The following is a 15,691-nucleotide window of genomic DNA, read 5'->3' as shown; positions in this document are numbered from 1 at the left end:
CCTCCATTCCAAGGAAAACAACTGGACTTGATTAGAAACTATTTCTCTTTGAGTTCTGAATGGTAACTTTGGTTTTGGTCTGCCAAATATTTCCAATCTTTTCTTTTTTTATATTTTAAATTAATTTCAGCACCCGAGAGTTCTCGCCATTTTTATTGTCATTACTTCATTAGCATGTAATAATCGCACAAAGAGCGGACTTTTACGATTCATAAACACGATAAAGTCTGCAGACGCTGCCTGACCTGCTGAGTTCCTCCAGCATTTCGTGTGTGATGTTTTCGCTATTGATGTCGTGCAACGGTGGAATCCCTGAGCCCGACTTCCTGGTCATTGTCCGGCAAAACTGACACATGGCCAACCCTCGTGTCTGATTGGTACTTTCAAGCAGATGGAATGCAGTCACAGGACGAGGCTCCCTTTCTGATTGGTGGAGAAGAGCCATCAATCTTCAGTGTTCACACCACAAATCCAAGAAACGGGTGAAAGTGGGGCGATTGTAGCAGTGGACTCAGCGGGAGCAAAGAGATCAGAGCAAGATGGTGAGTGAGCTTTGCTAAGCAGTTACTGTTACTTCGTTTCTTTTGACTGCATGTGGCATTGATTTTTTCCCCCTCCTCTTGTGTTTGTTTTTACAGTGCGATTTTTCAGAGGATCAAATTGCCGGTAAGTTACACATTTGTTTTAATCCCGAGCGCTGGAAAAAAGGGAAACTTTCGGCCTCTGATTTTTCGAGGTTTGTAGAATCTCTTGATATGCTCATATTTACGTTAAACTTCAACAGCAGCTGCTCTCCCGTGGGGGGATATTTTCGCTCCAGAGCTTTGCAGGTGGCTGAATAAATTTCCCGACAACGATAATCGCTATAGAGACCCGAAAGCCTTGTCCTCTCGCAGCATTATGCATTAAGGCTTGTATTCTAATCCTTTTTGTCATCGTCGGTATCGCGTATGGCTGATCGACTCCTGTTGAGACCGGAAGCTGCGCCTTTTGGTTAGCTTTGCACTGCCTAAATTGGACTCGCCCGATAGGGCTGATGGCATTAACTCCATATAAGGGCAAAGATCTCAGTGTTTCGCATATTTCAGGGCGGCGATCTGGCCCTTCCCTTCCTGAATCTCAAGACTGGCCACCAGCCGATTTCCTATACTGTCTGATCTCTTTCTAAGCTTCCAAAAACACCCCGCCAACCTTTGGGACCGGTCTCCATCGGCTTGACGGGGTGTAAATCAGAACCAAACTGATTCCGGGCTCCGCGCTCTTGTTTCCCCTTTCTCTTTTTTAGGCAAAAAATAGTGGGCCAGCTGTGAGCTTCGGGTAGTTTTGCGGTGCGATGCAAAGAGGTGAAGTGTGAGGAAATAACTGCACACGCTTCCAAAATGATACTGAAACCTTTCCCAACAATCATTAAACTTTAATTGTAGCCATTTTTTCTAATTCTATTGTTTTAATTATTGATGTTTTTTTCTATTGGGAGAAATTAGAGCCTGAAAGACGAATCATTCCATGTGCTTTGATACATGAATAATTCAGAATAACTGCTTGCCTGCATACTTGATATCTAGAATAGAGCAGCAATTCATCTTTTGGTGTTCTTCACGAGAACTCTTAAGCATTTAAAATTTTGTTTGGAGGGAGAGGAGGAAGTAGATTATCTTCACTAGTAGCTTCTCCGGGGCTTTTAGGTTGGCCAATTTTGCTCAATTTTTAACAACTTGATTATTTTTCCATCTTAATGCGGAAAAGTAAACTTCAGCCATCTTGGACAGATTGCACCTCAACAAGTGGTGATCATGTCCTCTGTTTAAGCTGATTTGAATGGGAGATGAACACTGGAAGCTAATTAAACAGGTCAGAGATTTAAGAAGGGTAAATTATACCAGAATAAGAATCTATTTTCTTTTTTCCTTGAATCTATTTCCTTGATTAGACTTGACCAGGAATACTAGGGTGTGCATGGATATGTTTGTATTAAACAACGATTGTGAGCTTCATAATCTTGTATGGGCAAATTTGTTGCAGTAAAGCATCTGCTTTTTTAATAACGACAGAAATGGGATCTAAATATTCTAATGCTCAGAAAAGACGGGTGAAGAGCAGTATTGATCGAAGAGAATATTGCAGACAATTGAAAATGGCAATTTCTGCTCAGCTTTGGGAACTGAAAGAGCTATTTTCTGTACTTGTTTTGTAGACTGATGCCCATGGTGGGGAAGAGCACAACTACATCCAGATTAATTGGGATAGTAATTACAAAGGGGGAAAGAGTTCTTGAAGTTCATTTAGGAGAGCGTTTGATTGTTTCTGGCTCATGAGGAAGAAAGCATTAGTTCCAGACGTGGCTCTGGAAATTAATCAAGCCAAGTAGAGCAAGTATCAGTGGGGGAAACGTAGAAAACGGTGATGTTTAAAATCCATGTAGTAAAGGATGTGAACCAGTACATGTTACTAATAATCAGTTAGGGTCATCTCAATTTCACTATGATAAGAGCAGACCAGATTCCAGTTTACCAGGCGGTGGGAACTTTTAAAGATAGAGATGGCCAGGTACATGCTCATGAGGTATAAGGGAAGGGAAATCAAAGCTGGAAAACTGGATAACCTGAGGGATGCTTTTAGTTTTGGCTGACTTAAGCCCACAGAGGAAATTTGTAATCAGCAAGGCAGAGGCCATGGCTGAGTTACTAAGTGAGGACCTGGTCTTCACCAAGGAACTGGGTGCAATCAAGATTCTGGATGAAATATTTTAAAGTTTTTTTTTATTTTGAAAGGCTAACTCCACGGTAGATAAACGTCCCAGGTTGCTGAGGAAAGTAAGGGAAGAATTGGCAATACCCTGAGCCATAATTGTCCAATCATTTTGGGTTTGAGGATGATGCCCAAGAACTGGAAAGTCAAAAATTATTATACTCTTCTTCCAAAATAATAACTGAATGTAGTTTGCAGGGCAAAGGAAAGGGACGGTGGAGTTAGCTGTGAACTCCATTCTATTGTGTCTTTCTACCAGTGTTGTTCAACTTGCAACCAGCATCTATGAAGATTAAAGCCTTCTGCACTGTAGTTAGAAAGTGGTGACTAGTTTGATCAGAGTTACTGCTGTTGTCTCAATACTGAACAAAACTCAGTTGGAGAAATGACCTCTCAATTCTCTTTGTTCATGGCATGTTGCTTTAGATTCAATTAATCAGTCTGTTTCACCCACCTAGTCTATCTTGGTGTTATTCGTCATAGAGCAGTGATCCAATTCCACATTCCTGCCTTTACCATATTATTTGTCCTTGTATAGACCTGATTCTATTTTAGTTTTTTTTTTGCTCTAAACCTGTTAGACAAAATTAAATCTGCTTGTTCTGGAGTACCCAAACAATGGATGCCTCCTTTGCTCTTCAATTCTGTGCGTTCTTTTTGAGGATCCATTTTCTTTTCAGAATTCAAAGAGGCTTTCTGCCTCTATGATCGAATTGGTGAAGGTAGAATTGGCTACAACCAATTTGCTGATCTGCTGCGTGCCCTTGGCCAGAATCCATGCAATGCAGAAGTCTTGAAAGTTCTTGGGAATCCAAAGCCTGAAGGTAAGAATTGGAATGTTATGAGAAAGATCTCAGAAACTTTGTGAGAATGTAGAGGAAACTTGAGCATTGTTGAGATGATTCTATTTCAGATCTGTGGACAGATTAGAGTAAATTGTTCTCTTTGGAACAAAATGGGATAAAGAGAGATCTGCAAAACCTTAGTTTTGCACTGTTTCTTCTGAGGGTGTTGGTGACCAGAGAAGATTGGTAAGAAGGTTTTTTTTTGTTTTATTCCCCTTAATGAGTTGTGTGACATGTGGAAATTAATTGGGAAAGGAGTCGATTCATTAGTAGCTTTTAAGGAATTGCTTAAGTACTTAAAGGCTGCCTTGAAATATTTTTAATGAGCAGCAAAGTGTGATTAATGGCTATTTTTCAAAAACCATAAGTGTGATAAGCTGAACAGTGTCCTTTCCTGTAGTAGGTATTTATAAATATTTTCTGACCCTTGGTCACAAGTCCAAAATTTTGACTCTGCATTGACAATTCAAATCTAGCCATTAAATGACGAATGTTCTGCTGGCAGGCTTTCTAGTTTGGGACTTTCCTGCATGGTTTGTTTTCAGGGAAAGCAGGAATTAGTGAAACCACTTTTTAAGAAGGAAAATTGTATAACATGAGGGAAATCTATCTTGCAATTTCTAATGACTTTGTTCAGAGTTTGCTTGAATGATCTTGTTCTACGTATACGGTCTTGTTCTGATTGAACTAGATAACAAAAAAATTTGGTTCTGACAACTCCAGCATATCCCTTAATGGATTGCCATGCAAAGACTTCACAGTCTGGAAATGCTTATAACCAGTAGAAAAGATCATAAAAATGGGAACAATTGAACATTGTCTTTTATTTTTCAGATATGAATATGAAAACTCTGGATTTTGAGCAATTTCTCCCAAAACTTCAAGACATTGCAAGAAACAAAGAACCTGGAACCTTTGAGGATATTGTAGAGGGCCTGCGAGTCTTTGATAAAGAAGGAAATGGCACAGTCATGGGTGCTGAACTGCGCCATGTGCTGGTTACTCTTGGTAATGCTTGTGTTTAATGTGATGTATTGTTGCCCTGTGAAAATCTTGCAACACAACACAGAAGGTGCCATCTGTCTCAGCAGAACAATCCATTAGCATAATCTACTTATATCCTTGCAACATGTTCTCTTTCTTGCATGCCCATCAGTTTTTTTTTGGCCATTAACCTACCAATGTCTTGTTCTCTCTAGCATGCCCATCAGCTTTTTTGGCCATTAACCTACTAGGGGGTTTGGGGGCAAATTGGAGTACCCAGGAGACATCTGAGGGCTGTGTACAAACCTGACATGGCATTAACGGTCAGGATTGTCCTCTGGTTTCTTGAGCAATTGAGGCAGTAGCACTTGCTGCCCCAGTATTATCATGTAAAACTTTTAAGAGGTTCAAGGACTTTCAGTTTTTAGTTATGAATGCAAAGCAGCCTGTACAACTGATATTGAAGGATGGGATCCATTTAATTAGTTATGCTTTCACTCAAGCCTAAATTCAAACTCATCTAACAACTTTGGCCCCCACATTCAAGTTTTCTGCTGACTTGCAGAATCAAAGATCTCCATAATTTAGCCTAAATGTGCACTTGTGATTTGTTGCTATGAATTGGGGGCTATCCAGCATGGCTTGTTTCAGGGAAGGTAGGAGTTAGTGATAAAGGCGGCAAAATGTATGACATAAGGGGAAAAAAATCTATCTTGCAATGTTTGGATTTGTTCAGAGTTTGCTTGAATGACCTTGTTCTACATGTACAGTCTTGTTCTGATGATTGAGTTAGGTAACCAAAAATTTGGTTCTGACTGCTCCAGCATATCCAGCAACTTTAATTGAGAGGGACATTTTCCTGGTTGCTTTTGAAGGAGCTTGGCTCTGCTTTTTCTGTGCTGTACTTGACGTGGGAATGTTCTGGTTCTTCTTTCCCCCCCCCCCCCATTTTTTAAAAACTTGAATATTAATAACCTGGTTCCAGAGACTTCAATAGGTACATTTAACATCAGAAATGTATACAGTTATACATCCTGAAGTTCTTTTTTTCTTTGCAGGCACCTGTCGTGCTTTTCCATGTTTGTACCTATCAGTTGTGTTTTAGATCTCACCAGGGCACAGAAGCAGCCTTTGGCAAAATCTATTAACAATGTCCTCTTTGCCAATCAATAACAATGGTCCCTTTTGCATCCTTCCTGCATCCATTGAGTCAACCACAGCATCCTTCCCAGGACCTTTCCTTTGCCCAACTAAATGGAATTGCACTCCTTGTTCCAGTCATTGTTAGAGCATTGACTGGCATGGCTTGGGTTGGTGTAAGCTTATCTCTGCCTATGAAAATAAATGATTCATTGTCATCTAAAGATCTTCACAGAAAATTTGCAGCTATTTGAATGACTGCTGTTCATTTTTTTTTCCCCCAGGTGAGAAAATGACCGATGAAGAAGTGGAGACTCTGCTGGCCGGCCAAGAGGATGCAAATGGCTGTATTAACTATGAGGGTAAGTACTGTGCTATGCTGCAGTCGGTAAGAGTGAAACCACTTGCCCACCATTTTGTAAGCTGATGTAGCTGGAATGGCTTTTTTTTGGGGGGGGGGTGGGTGGACTTGTTTCTTTATACTTGTGATGCTGTATGACAGATAATGATCCGGAAAGCTGCAAAGCATTGATTCACTACAAATTCACTTTCCACTGAGAGGGAGTGGATTCAGTGAGAGGGAGAAATGAGGGGGTTATGGCACCTCCACATAATCCCATCCAACCTCTATCAGTAAGAGTGAAAAATGCTATAAATGGTTGCCCTTGATGCCAGGTGGAGAGGCTGGTCCACCCAGGAAAAACCCAAAACCTCCAATTTAAACAATTTAATTCCCCCCTCCTGTCTTGGAGACCATTTAATAGTCTGCTGGTCTGTGCTAAATGATTTAGTTTTGTGCTGTGATACACTGCATGGATGTGTTATTAGCTTGTCGAATAGATAAGCCCTGTACATGAACCTGAATGGGATGAGGTGTGCATCAGTTGTAGGGGATTGAAAGTAAATCTTCTAGGACAGTTGTTTCTGTTCAAAGCAATATTTACACTTTTCTTTGGTTGCAAAACATTTAACACTACTCCGTGTGCCCCATGACTGAGGGCCGACATGCTAATTACACTGACTCTCCCCTGATCTGTGAGTAAACATCTTCAAATTTGGGTAGTTTGCTTACTGATCTATGTGGAAGAAGATTTTGAAACAACCCTAATTAATACAGTTAATATTTTCCTATCTTGTGAGAGACCAATTGACTTATGTCTATACTGGCTCCGAGTAGGACCATCCCATTTATCCCTCTTCTCGTTTCCCTGTGTCCCAGCACCTTGTTTGCTCTCTTTAGGGCAACCAACTCCCCTTCAATTGTTTTGCCATTAAGCTGCACTGGGTAAGTTGCTGTAGTTAATCAACCAGTACATCTTAGGGAGACCCACATTCGTGGAAAGAACAGGCAAACTTCACACAATGGCTCAGTTCCTAGAGCTCTGCAGCAGCAGTTAACCCCCACCTGCTCAAAGTGGTTGTCGTCCTTCCCATCCCTTGGTCCTCCCTAGTCTATTGGTCAAATGGTAGCAACACAAGAGTCAATTTTCAAGCTTGGATATCATCTGAGCTTTGAATGTCTACTGGCCATTGAAACATGCTGTAGGGAAAAACTATGGTGGTAAGCTGTTCATTGTTCCCTTTTGTGCCTTGTGCATCGGGTGGCATTTTTGCCATTTCCATGGCATTTGACTTTTTTTTTAACAAGGCTGAGTTGCTAGCTTGACACTCAACCCAGCACAGATGGAAAGCGTGCAAGGAGCTGGCTGGATTTGAACTTAAGACCATTTGCCTCAAAGTCCAGTGCAGATGCCACTACACCACCGGCAGCTAAGCTGCCCATTAGTGTATGCATTTTGAGTTGCCTTAAACTCACTGGATTTGTTGTTTATTTTAATGACACTTGACTGTTGAAACAGTTCATCATCCAAATCCCCAGTAATTCTTGGGGTGGCTGTGTGTCAGAAACTTGGTTCAAATTGCATTTTTTTTTTTCCTGCACTTTAACTTTTTCCTTCTTCTTTGACAGCTTTTGTCAGGCACATCATGTCTGGGTGAATGGCAGGCCATGGTATGCCACCTTGACACTCTTCCCCTGCCAATTTTTGTCCTGTTTTCTTTTGGCATGCTCTGCATGTGGCTTGTTCTAGGTCTGTTTTACTTTGTTTTTAGGAAGGGGAGGGAGGAAGCTAACTTCCAGTTCTTGACTGTACTCGAATTTCTGCCAACTAAAGGAAGACCATTTGAATCTAGACTTCTCTTTTAGTTTGAAGACAGGCTTGGAATTATCCGCTGTTAAGTTTTGGTGGATTATTTGTGCCAGTGTCATCTTGCTTAAAAATGACTGGTATTGGATGCTAGAAGCTTCCACAGTTCTGAGGAAATGGTGAATTATAACTTTCTTCCTTTTTTTTTGGAAGAAATTCATCTGTTCCTCATTTGATTAGTGGCAGATGACATGAAAGTCCCCATTAGCTGAATAGTGGAAACTGCGGTTATATGGTCTTCCTTTGGTATTAAATGTATTGCTGTGAGGTTAACATGCCTGCAATCTTGTATTCAGCCTAGGCTTTATCAGCCCAGTGGTTAGAGCTGCCACCTTTTCTGCTCCTCTCTGTAGTTAGTGTGAACTAGAAAACTTAATTCTCAACTGGCTATGCTTAGATCCTTTGGATGGGGGTGGCGGGGGTGGGGGGCAGATGGGGAGGGAGGTGAGTGGGTTGGAGAAGGTTCCAATACTTTTCAGTTTAAATAATATACAAGTTTAAAATAGTTGCCTTTTTTGTGGGGGGGGGGAGATGGGGCATGGGGAGGTGGGGAAGAGAAAATTACTATCATCAACACTAGCCCAATACCAATTGGAGTAAATGGGAGGGGAGCGCGTCATTCAATTCTTTCTTTAACATAATTCACTTTACTCTTGCTTGTGCAGACTTTTTTTTGTAACGTTGCAGTATTTTGGCTGTTTGTCATAAACTTTAAGGTTTTAATCAGAACCTTGCATCAATTTCTCTTCCCCCCCCCCCACCGCAGAGTAATTTAATACTTAATTTTTTTTCTCACTTTATTTTTTTTCTCTCTTTACAGAGTTGGTCCGAATGGTGATGAATGGCTGATGGCTCTCTTGTACCTGAATTTTAAGTGCCTTTTCTACTTGAACACAAACCTTTTTTCTAAATGAATTACTTTCTTGTTTATATCACATGCACAGATGCAGGCTAGAGAATGGTAGTCTCCAATGCACTAATAGTGGGAGCTGAAAAGATAGTTGGAGGAAGTTTATTCCTTTTTATACTGCAACCTTCAGATCTTGGTACTAAGTGCCCCATACAGTTTGAGGGAAGCAGTTGCTCTTTTTTTCCTCCCCTTTGTGTACACATGCATGAACGTACTCACACTTTTTAAAGGCTGAGTGTTGGGTGAGGAATTTGGATGCCCCTAGTCCAAAAGTAAAGGTGGCTCCAAATTCACTAGTTTCTGCTCAGAATGTATCTGCACATCTTTTTAATCTGAAATTCTTCGTTTTTTTTCAAAATGCTTTCAATTAATAAAATCTGAACTGTTAACATGGGTTTTGTCTGCTTTTACTGATTTTTAAAAAAAATCATGCCTAGGATGATGACATTCACTTATCCAGTTCTACTGGTAATAATGGTGATGTAGTGGTTATATTCCTGTTCCATGGCAGCTGTGAAATTTAATATGTAGTCTGTATTTTTAAAAATAATTTGGTGTTAATGACCACAAAAGGAAAGTCAGATATCTACAGAAGCTTTTATAACTCTCATTACTAATGTATTCTATTCTTTGCCTTAATTTCTTTGTTGCAATTTGAATTCTGATTTTTTTCTCTCTCACCAATCAAGGTTATTAAGAAATGTTAATGCTCTGTTCCAGATGGAATTCACACAACCTAGACTCATAATTCTTAACTTGTCTGAGTGATTAATGCCAGTGTTCCAAAACCAGCCTTATATTCTACAGTACAGTAGGCTATTAAAGGAATCCTTGTAATCTCCACATGTGTATTTGGGTGGGTGGGGTGGAATTCCAAAATTTGTACCAACAAAGGAATCCCTAGCACCAAACAACTCAAATTGGTGGAGACGCATCCAGGGAGAATTGTCTCTAAGAGCACATGGTCAAGTACGAACAGCAGAAAGAATGCATGACCCAACTGAGCCAAGGTCTATGGGGCTTGTGTACCTCAGAACCCACAAATGGAGTGGAAGCAAGTCATCTTTAATCCTGAGGGACTTCCTGAAAAGGTCTTGATCACTAACACTAACAGGAGTAGGGGAGCTTTGAGAGCTGGTGAGATTGAATATTTTAAAAACTCTATTTTATGTGGATGGGCATGAAGCTTTGGAATTCTCTGCCAAAGATGGCTAGGGATGCTTATTTGTTAATTTGGAGGGTACGAGAGTCAAGGGATAGGGGAATAGTGCAGAAGGGTGAAGTTGAAAGAGGGTGATCATTATCTTAATGGCAGAAAAGGCTATTAACCTCCAATCAGTAAATTAATAGTTATGCTGGTGCATTGATGAAATTTACCACAGCCTTCATCAATGTCAATCTTCACTGAAGTGGCTCCAAAGATGCATGAAGTTCTGTTTTCCAGGGTTTTGCTGTAAAACTTTAGAAAGGTAGTATTATAAGTTGGGTAAATGCAATGTTAACATTCATTTTGAGAGGACTGGACTATAAAAACTAGGATGTAATGCTGAGACTTTATAAGGCATTGGTGAGGCCTCACTTGGAGTATCTTGAGCAGTTCTGGGCCCTTTAATGAGAAAGTATGTGCTGATATTGGAGGGCGTCCAGAGGAAGTTTACAAAAATGATTCTGGGAATGAAAGCCTTATCATATAAGGAGTTTTTGATGGCTCTGGGCCTGTACTCACTAGAATTTAGAAGACTGGGGGTGGGGGGGGGGGATCTAATTGAAAGGCTTAGATAGAGTGGATGTGGAGAGGATGTTTCCTGTGGTGGAGGAGTCTATGACCAGAGGGCACAACCTCAGAAAAGAGCAATGTCCATTTAAAACAGATGAGGAGGAATTTCTTTAGCCAGAGGGTGGTGAATCTATGGAATTCATTGCCAGGGGTGGCTGTGGAGGTCAGATCATTGGGTGTATTTATGGCAGAGTTTGATATGTTTTGGATAAGTCAGGGTGTGAAAGATTATAGGGAGAAGGCAGGAGAATGGGGTTGAGAGGGAAATGATGAAATGGTGGGGCAGACTTAAATTGTCTGAATGGCCTAATTGTGCTCCTATGTTTTATGGCAGGGGTCCCCAACCTTTTTTTGCACCGCCGACCGGTTTAATATTGACAATAGTGCGGACTGGCCAACTGGGGGCGGGGGGGGGGGTGTTCAAGTAGGGTTAAACTCACCTCAACATGTCTTTTACAGTTAGGGTTGCCAACTTTCTCACTTGCAAATAAGGGACAAAAGTAGCAGTCATATCCCAGAAACACGAAGAAATCTACAGATGCTGGAATTTCAAGCCACACACATCAAAGTTGCTGGTGAACGCAGCAGGCCAGGCAGCATCTGTAGGAAGAGGTGCAGTCGACGTTTCAGGCCGAGACCCTTCGTCAGGACTAACTGAAGGAAGAGTGAGTAAGGGATTTGAAAGCTGGAGGGGGAGGGGGAGATCCAAAATGATAGGAGAAGACAGGAGGGGGAGGGATGGAGCCAAGAGCTGGACAGGTGATAGGCAAAAGGGGATACGAGAGGATCATGGGACAGGAGGTCCGGGAAGAAAGACAAGGGGGGGGTGACCCAGAGGATGGGCAAGAGGTATATTCAGAGGGACAGAGGGAGAAACAGGAGAGTGAGAGAAAGAATGTGTGCATAAAAATGAGTAACAGCTGGGGTACGAGGGGGAGGTGGGGCCTAGCGGAAGTTAGAGAAGTCAATGTTCATGCCATCAGGTTGGAGGCTACCCAGACGGAATATAAGGTGTTGTTCCTCCAACCTGAGTGTGGCTTCATCTTTACAGTAGAGGAGGCCGTGGATAGACATGTCAGAATGGGAATGGGCCGTGGAATTAAAAGCTCTTCTTTCAGTTAGTCCTGACGAAGGGTCTCGGCCCGAAACATCGACTGTATCTCTTCCTAGAGATGCTGCCTGGCCTGCCGCGTTCACCAGCAACTTTGATATGCGTGGAATCAAATCGCGGGACACTTTACCCCAGGAAAGACTACCATGACCATGAAGCCTTGCGCGGGCACGTGTGCGCGCATGCGTGACGTGCGCATGTGGGTACATGCCGATTTCCCCCCACAAATCAGTTTTGCCTTCATCTTCCCGACTATACTGTACTGCCTCAGTCCCTTCTTTGACATTGATCTGCACGGAGTTTGTTGATCCCTTAGCTAGGACAAAGGTTGAATGATATCATAATACTTGTACTATTTATAAGCAGCCATCTCAAAGCACTGGAAAAATGCCACCAATGCCCTCTCCTCAAAATTCTCCAAATCTACTGGTAGGATAACCACACTGATAACAGAGTCCTTTCGTAGACCAACAGCCCCAGCACCATGGGTCTAACTGAACTCAGTTGGCCCCACTGCAGGTTATGGTGTTTGCATACCTTACACCAGGTTCCTGAAACATTACTCTAAGCTCAATCACAGCCAGGATATTTATGGATGTTTTCAAAACCTCCTTGGGGAAGGGGAGCAGGATGGGGGGAATGCAACATCCCCATTGACTAGGAAACCCTTGTAGGAGAATGCAAGTTGGCATTGAGATGCTTGTGTCAATGTGTAAGAAGCATCTTGAAGGCCAGCATAAATGGGAAGGAGCACACCACCTCAAATCTCCACCTACCTGCCCCATTAAGTACTCCTTGACCTACTTGTGGCGGGATCTGTGCATTCCACATTGGCCTCATCAGTTCCCTCAGAACTCAAAAGAACTGCAGTAGAAGCACGTCATGAGGGACTACCTCAGGAGAGAATGATTTATGAGAAGAATGCAATTCAGGACTTGGAGGGGTAATATACTCTGTAGTTCAGTCATCCTAAGTCTCACATTTATTTGTTATAACTCTATTGCTTCTGTTGTTTGGAATGAATAGTCACCAGCCTGCACTGTTTGAGGAGAACCTGGCACATTGCCAACATTCTTTGCTATTTAGGCAGTTTATGACGCTAAAGAAATTCCAGCTAATATTTCTATGAACTGTTTATGACTTTTTATGGCTATGCATTGCATTGGCTCAGCAAGGACTGAACTTATATTTCTGAACCTACAAGTACACCTTCTAGGATTTTGTAACATTAGAGACACTTTGGAGAGGTGGTGGGGTGGGGGAAAGCTGCATAACTCACTAATATAAAATTGGTGAGCAAATTTCAATTTTAGTTCATTATTGTATCTTTGGTATTTTTGTGAGTTACTTGGACAAGAGGTTTTACATGAACAATTTTACATTTAATATTTTGAGTTGAAATATTGCTCAAAAGAGCTGATGGTGCCTGAGGTTCACACCTCATGTGAAAGACAAAGCCTTCCTCAGCGCTGCAGTGTACGATTAACCTAGATATTTTTGCTCGTGGATATTATGTTGAAAGGGTGCGGGGGGGGGTTGGGTGTATGTTTGCACAGGTCTGAAAGTAGCAAGAGCAGATTGAGAAAGTGGTTAACAAGATGTACACAACTCTGGGCTTTCTCAAGAAGCATAAAGCATCAAAATCATGTCCAACATTGACCTGGAGGACTGTTCATTTCTGGTCACTTCATTAAAGAAAGGATGTAAAGGCATTAGAGGACCAGAGGACGTTTATAAGAATGGTTCCTGGAATAAGGGACAGTGGTTAAAAGATAGATTGAAGAGGCTGGGCATTGAAGAGAAGACTGATGTGAGATTTGTTGGAGGTACTGTATATAAAAGGATGAGTGGTCCAGACAGAGTGGGTAGTGGTTCCCATTGTTTGAGATTTAGTATTAGAGATAAGTTGTAAAATAAAGGGGAAGAGACATGAGGAAAAAAAATATTTTTACATACATATTTGGCTTGCAGATGTGATGGAGACACATTCTAACACGGCCCTCAAGAGGGATAAGTATATAGTAAGAAATAAATTGCAAGGAGAGGCTGGGGGTGGGGGAATGGAATTAAAGTTGCTCCGGCAGACAGCCAGCATGACATATTATTGCTGAAAAGTAGTTGTCTGGAAATAATACATAAGACACAGGAAATAAGAACAGAATTAAACCATTTGGCTCATAGTGTCTGCTTCACCATTCTATCATGACTGATTTATTATCCCCCTCAATCCCATCTCTCTTACCTTCTCCCCATAACCTTTGACAAACTTACTAATCAAGAACCTATTAGCCTCTGCTTTAAATATACCTAATGACTTGCACTCCACAGTCATCTGTGGCAATAAATTCCAGATTCACCACCCTCTGGCTAAGGAAATTCCTTCTCAGCTCTGTTCTAAAGGGACGTCCACCTATTCTGAAGCAGTGTCCTCTGGTCTTAGACTCACCCACTTTCGGAAATATCCTCTCCATGTCATCTAGGCCTTTCAATATTTGATAGGTTTCAATGAGATCCCGCCTCCATTCTTTCTTCTAAACTCGAGTAAGTACAGGCCTACAGCCATTAAATGCTCCTTGTACGTTAACCCTTTTATTCCTGAGAATATTCTCAGGAACCTTCTCTGGATCCTCTCCAATGCCAGCCCAACCTTTCCGAGATAAGGGGCCCAAAACTGCTTACCATATTCAATTGTGGTCTGACCAATGCCTTACAAAGCCTCAGCATTACATCTTTGCTTTTATATTCTAGTCCTCTCAAAATGAATGCTAAAATTGCATTGGCCTTCCTTACTACCAACTCAACCTACAAGTTAAGCTTTAGGAAACCTTGCACTAGAATCCTTGAGTTACTTTGCACCTCTGGTTTCTGAATTTGTTCACCATTTATAAAATAGTCTACACCTTTATCTTTCTATTAAAGTTCACGACCATACACTTCCCACATTGTATTCCATCTGCTGCTTCTTTTCCCATTCCCCCAATCTGTCTCAAGTCCTTAAACAGACTCCCCGCATCCTCAACACTACCTGTTCCTCCACCTACCTTTGTATCAGTCCACAAACTCAGCCACTAAGCCACCAATTCCGTCACCACTGATCACCTATAATTTATTTTTATAAATTTTGTTTGTTTCATTGGATTTGTGCTTGTACTTTTGTGAAATGAGCCAACTGGAATGTTGCATGTGATGTTAACTAATTTGAGCATTTCAAGCAGTTTCGGATATTACAGTGAAGGATTAAAATGCCAAAGATTTTGGCTCATTTTTAAAAGCTATTAGTTCAGATAGATTGTGAAGTAATTTTTCAAAATGTTTATGTTGAAATGTAGAGCCAGCAACAAGATCCTATCTAACTAAAATCTGATTATTACAAATAAACCTATTGTCAACACTCTTCTGAACTTGATCATCCCACCCCCATTGCCTATTTTCACATCAGAAATCTGGTGTATTGTTTTTGATTATTATCTTTCCTCCTACTCTATGTTAAAAATCTACTCCCACCCCCTTGTGAAACTGTGGGGCATCTGCTACCATTCTGAGGAGAAACCTCCAGGAAACAAACTTTAAAGCAAATTTCTGCAACAGGTGAAATTTTAAAGTAGAAGAGGCCATGTGCATTGGCTGCCACAAGAGAATGTGGCTTTTTTAAAAAAAATCAAAAGGGCACTCTAAAACTTGCAATTGTTTAAAAAGTAGAAACGGTGGTCATTCAGGATTGTAAAAGCAACAGACCACTTGTAGGAACTACGTGACCAATACCAAGAGCGAGAGCTAAAATGATCTAATCATAATGCACAAGTGATTCCATCCATACATTAAGCTCAGCAAATCCTGCCAATTGCAGGGAGCTACATTAACCATTTATGGAAATGTGCATGGGTTGACAGGAACAAACATAATAAAAGGGCCAATGTAACATTCCTTGGAACCTGGGAGTGAAGTATAAAAGTAAATACAATACTGCTC

General features: G+C 41.3%; 1 protein-coding gene across 2 annotated transcripts; it reads left to right on the top strand.

Moving 5' to 3' along the window:
- The first annotated feature begins 416 nt into the window (after positions 1-416).
- On the top strand, positions 417-9,228 carry LOC134340443 (myosin light polypeptide 6-like). 2 transcript variants are annotated; one of them, XM_063037683.1, is made up of 7 exons: positions 417-542; positions 639-666; positions 3,429-3,572; positions 4,428-4,601; positions 6,002-6,079; positions 7,687-7,728; positions 8,745-9,228. In XM_063037683.1, the coding sequence occupies exons 1-6, from the start codon at positions 540-542 to the stop codon at positions 7,713-7,715; spliced, it is 456 nt and encodes a 151-aa protein (XP_062893753.1). In that variant the 5' UTR covers positions 417-539; the 3' UTR covers positions 7,716-7,728; positions 8,745-9,228. The 2 variants fall into 2 exon arrangements, with proteins under 2 accessions (XP_062893753.1, XP_062893752.1); XM_063037682.1 differs by lacking the exon at positions 7,687-7,728.
- The last annotated feature ends 6,463 nt before the right edge of the window (positions 9,229-15,691 follow it).

The sequence above is a fragment of the Mobula hypostoma genome, chromosome X1 (assembly GCF_963921235.1).
Source record: "Mobula hypostoma chromosome X1, sMobHyp1.1, whole genome shotgun sequence".
Lineage (NCBI taxonomy): Eukaryota > Metazoa > Chordata > Chondrichthyes > Myliobatiformes > Myliobatidae > Mobula > Mobula hypostoma.
This window is presented reverse-complemented; position numbering and strand designations above follow the sequence as displayed.

Coding starts and splice junctions, on each gene's coding strand:
- LOC134340443 (XM_063037682.1), top strand. Junction 667..3,428: donor TTCAGAGGATCAAATTGCCG/GTAAGTTACACA, acceptor TTTTCTTTTCAG/AATTCAAAGAGGCTTTCTGC. Junction 3,573..4,427: donor TGGGAATCCAAAGCCTGAAG/GTAAGAATTGGA, acceptor TTTATTTTTCAG/ATATGAATATGAAAACTCTG.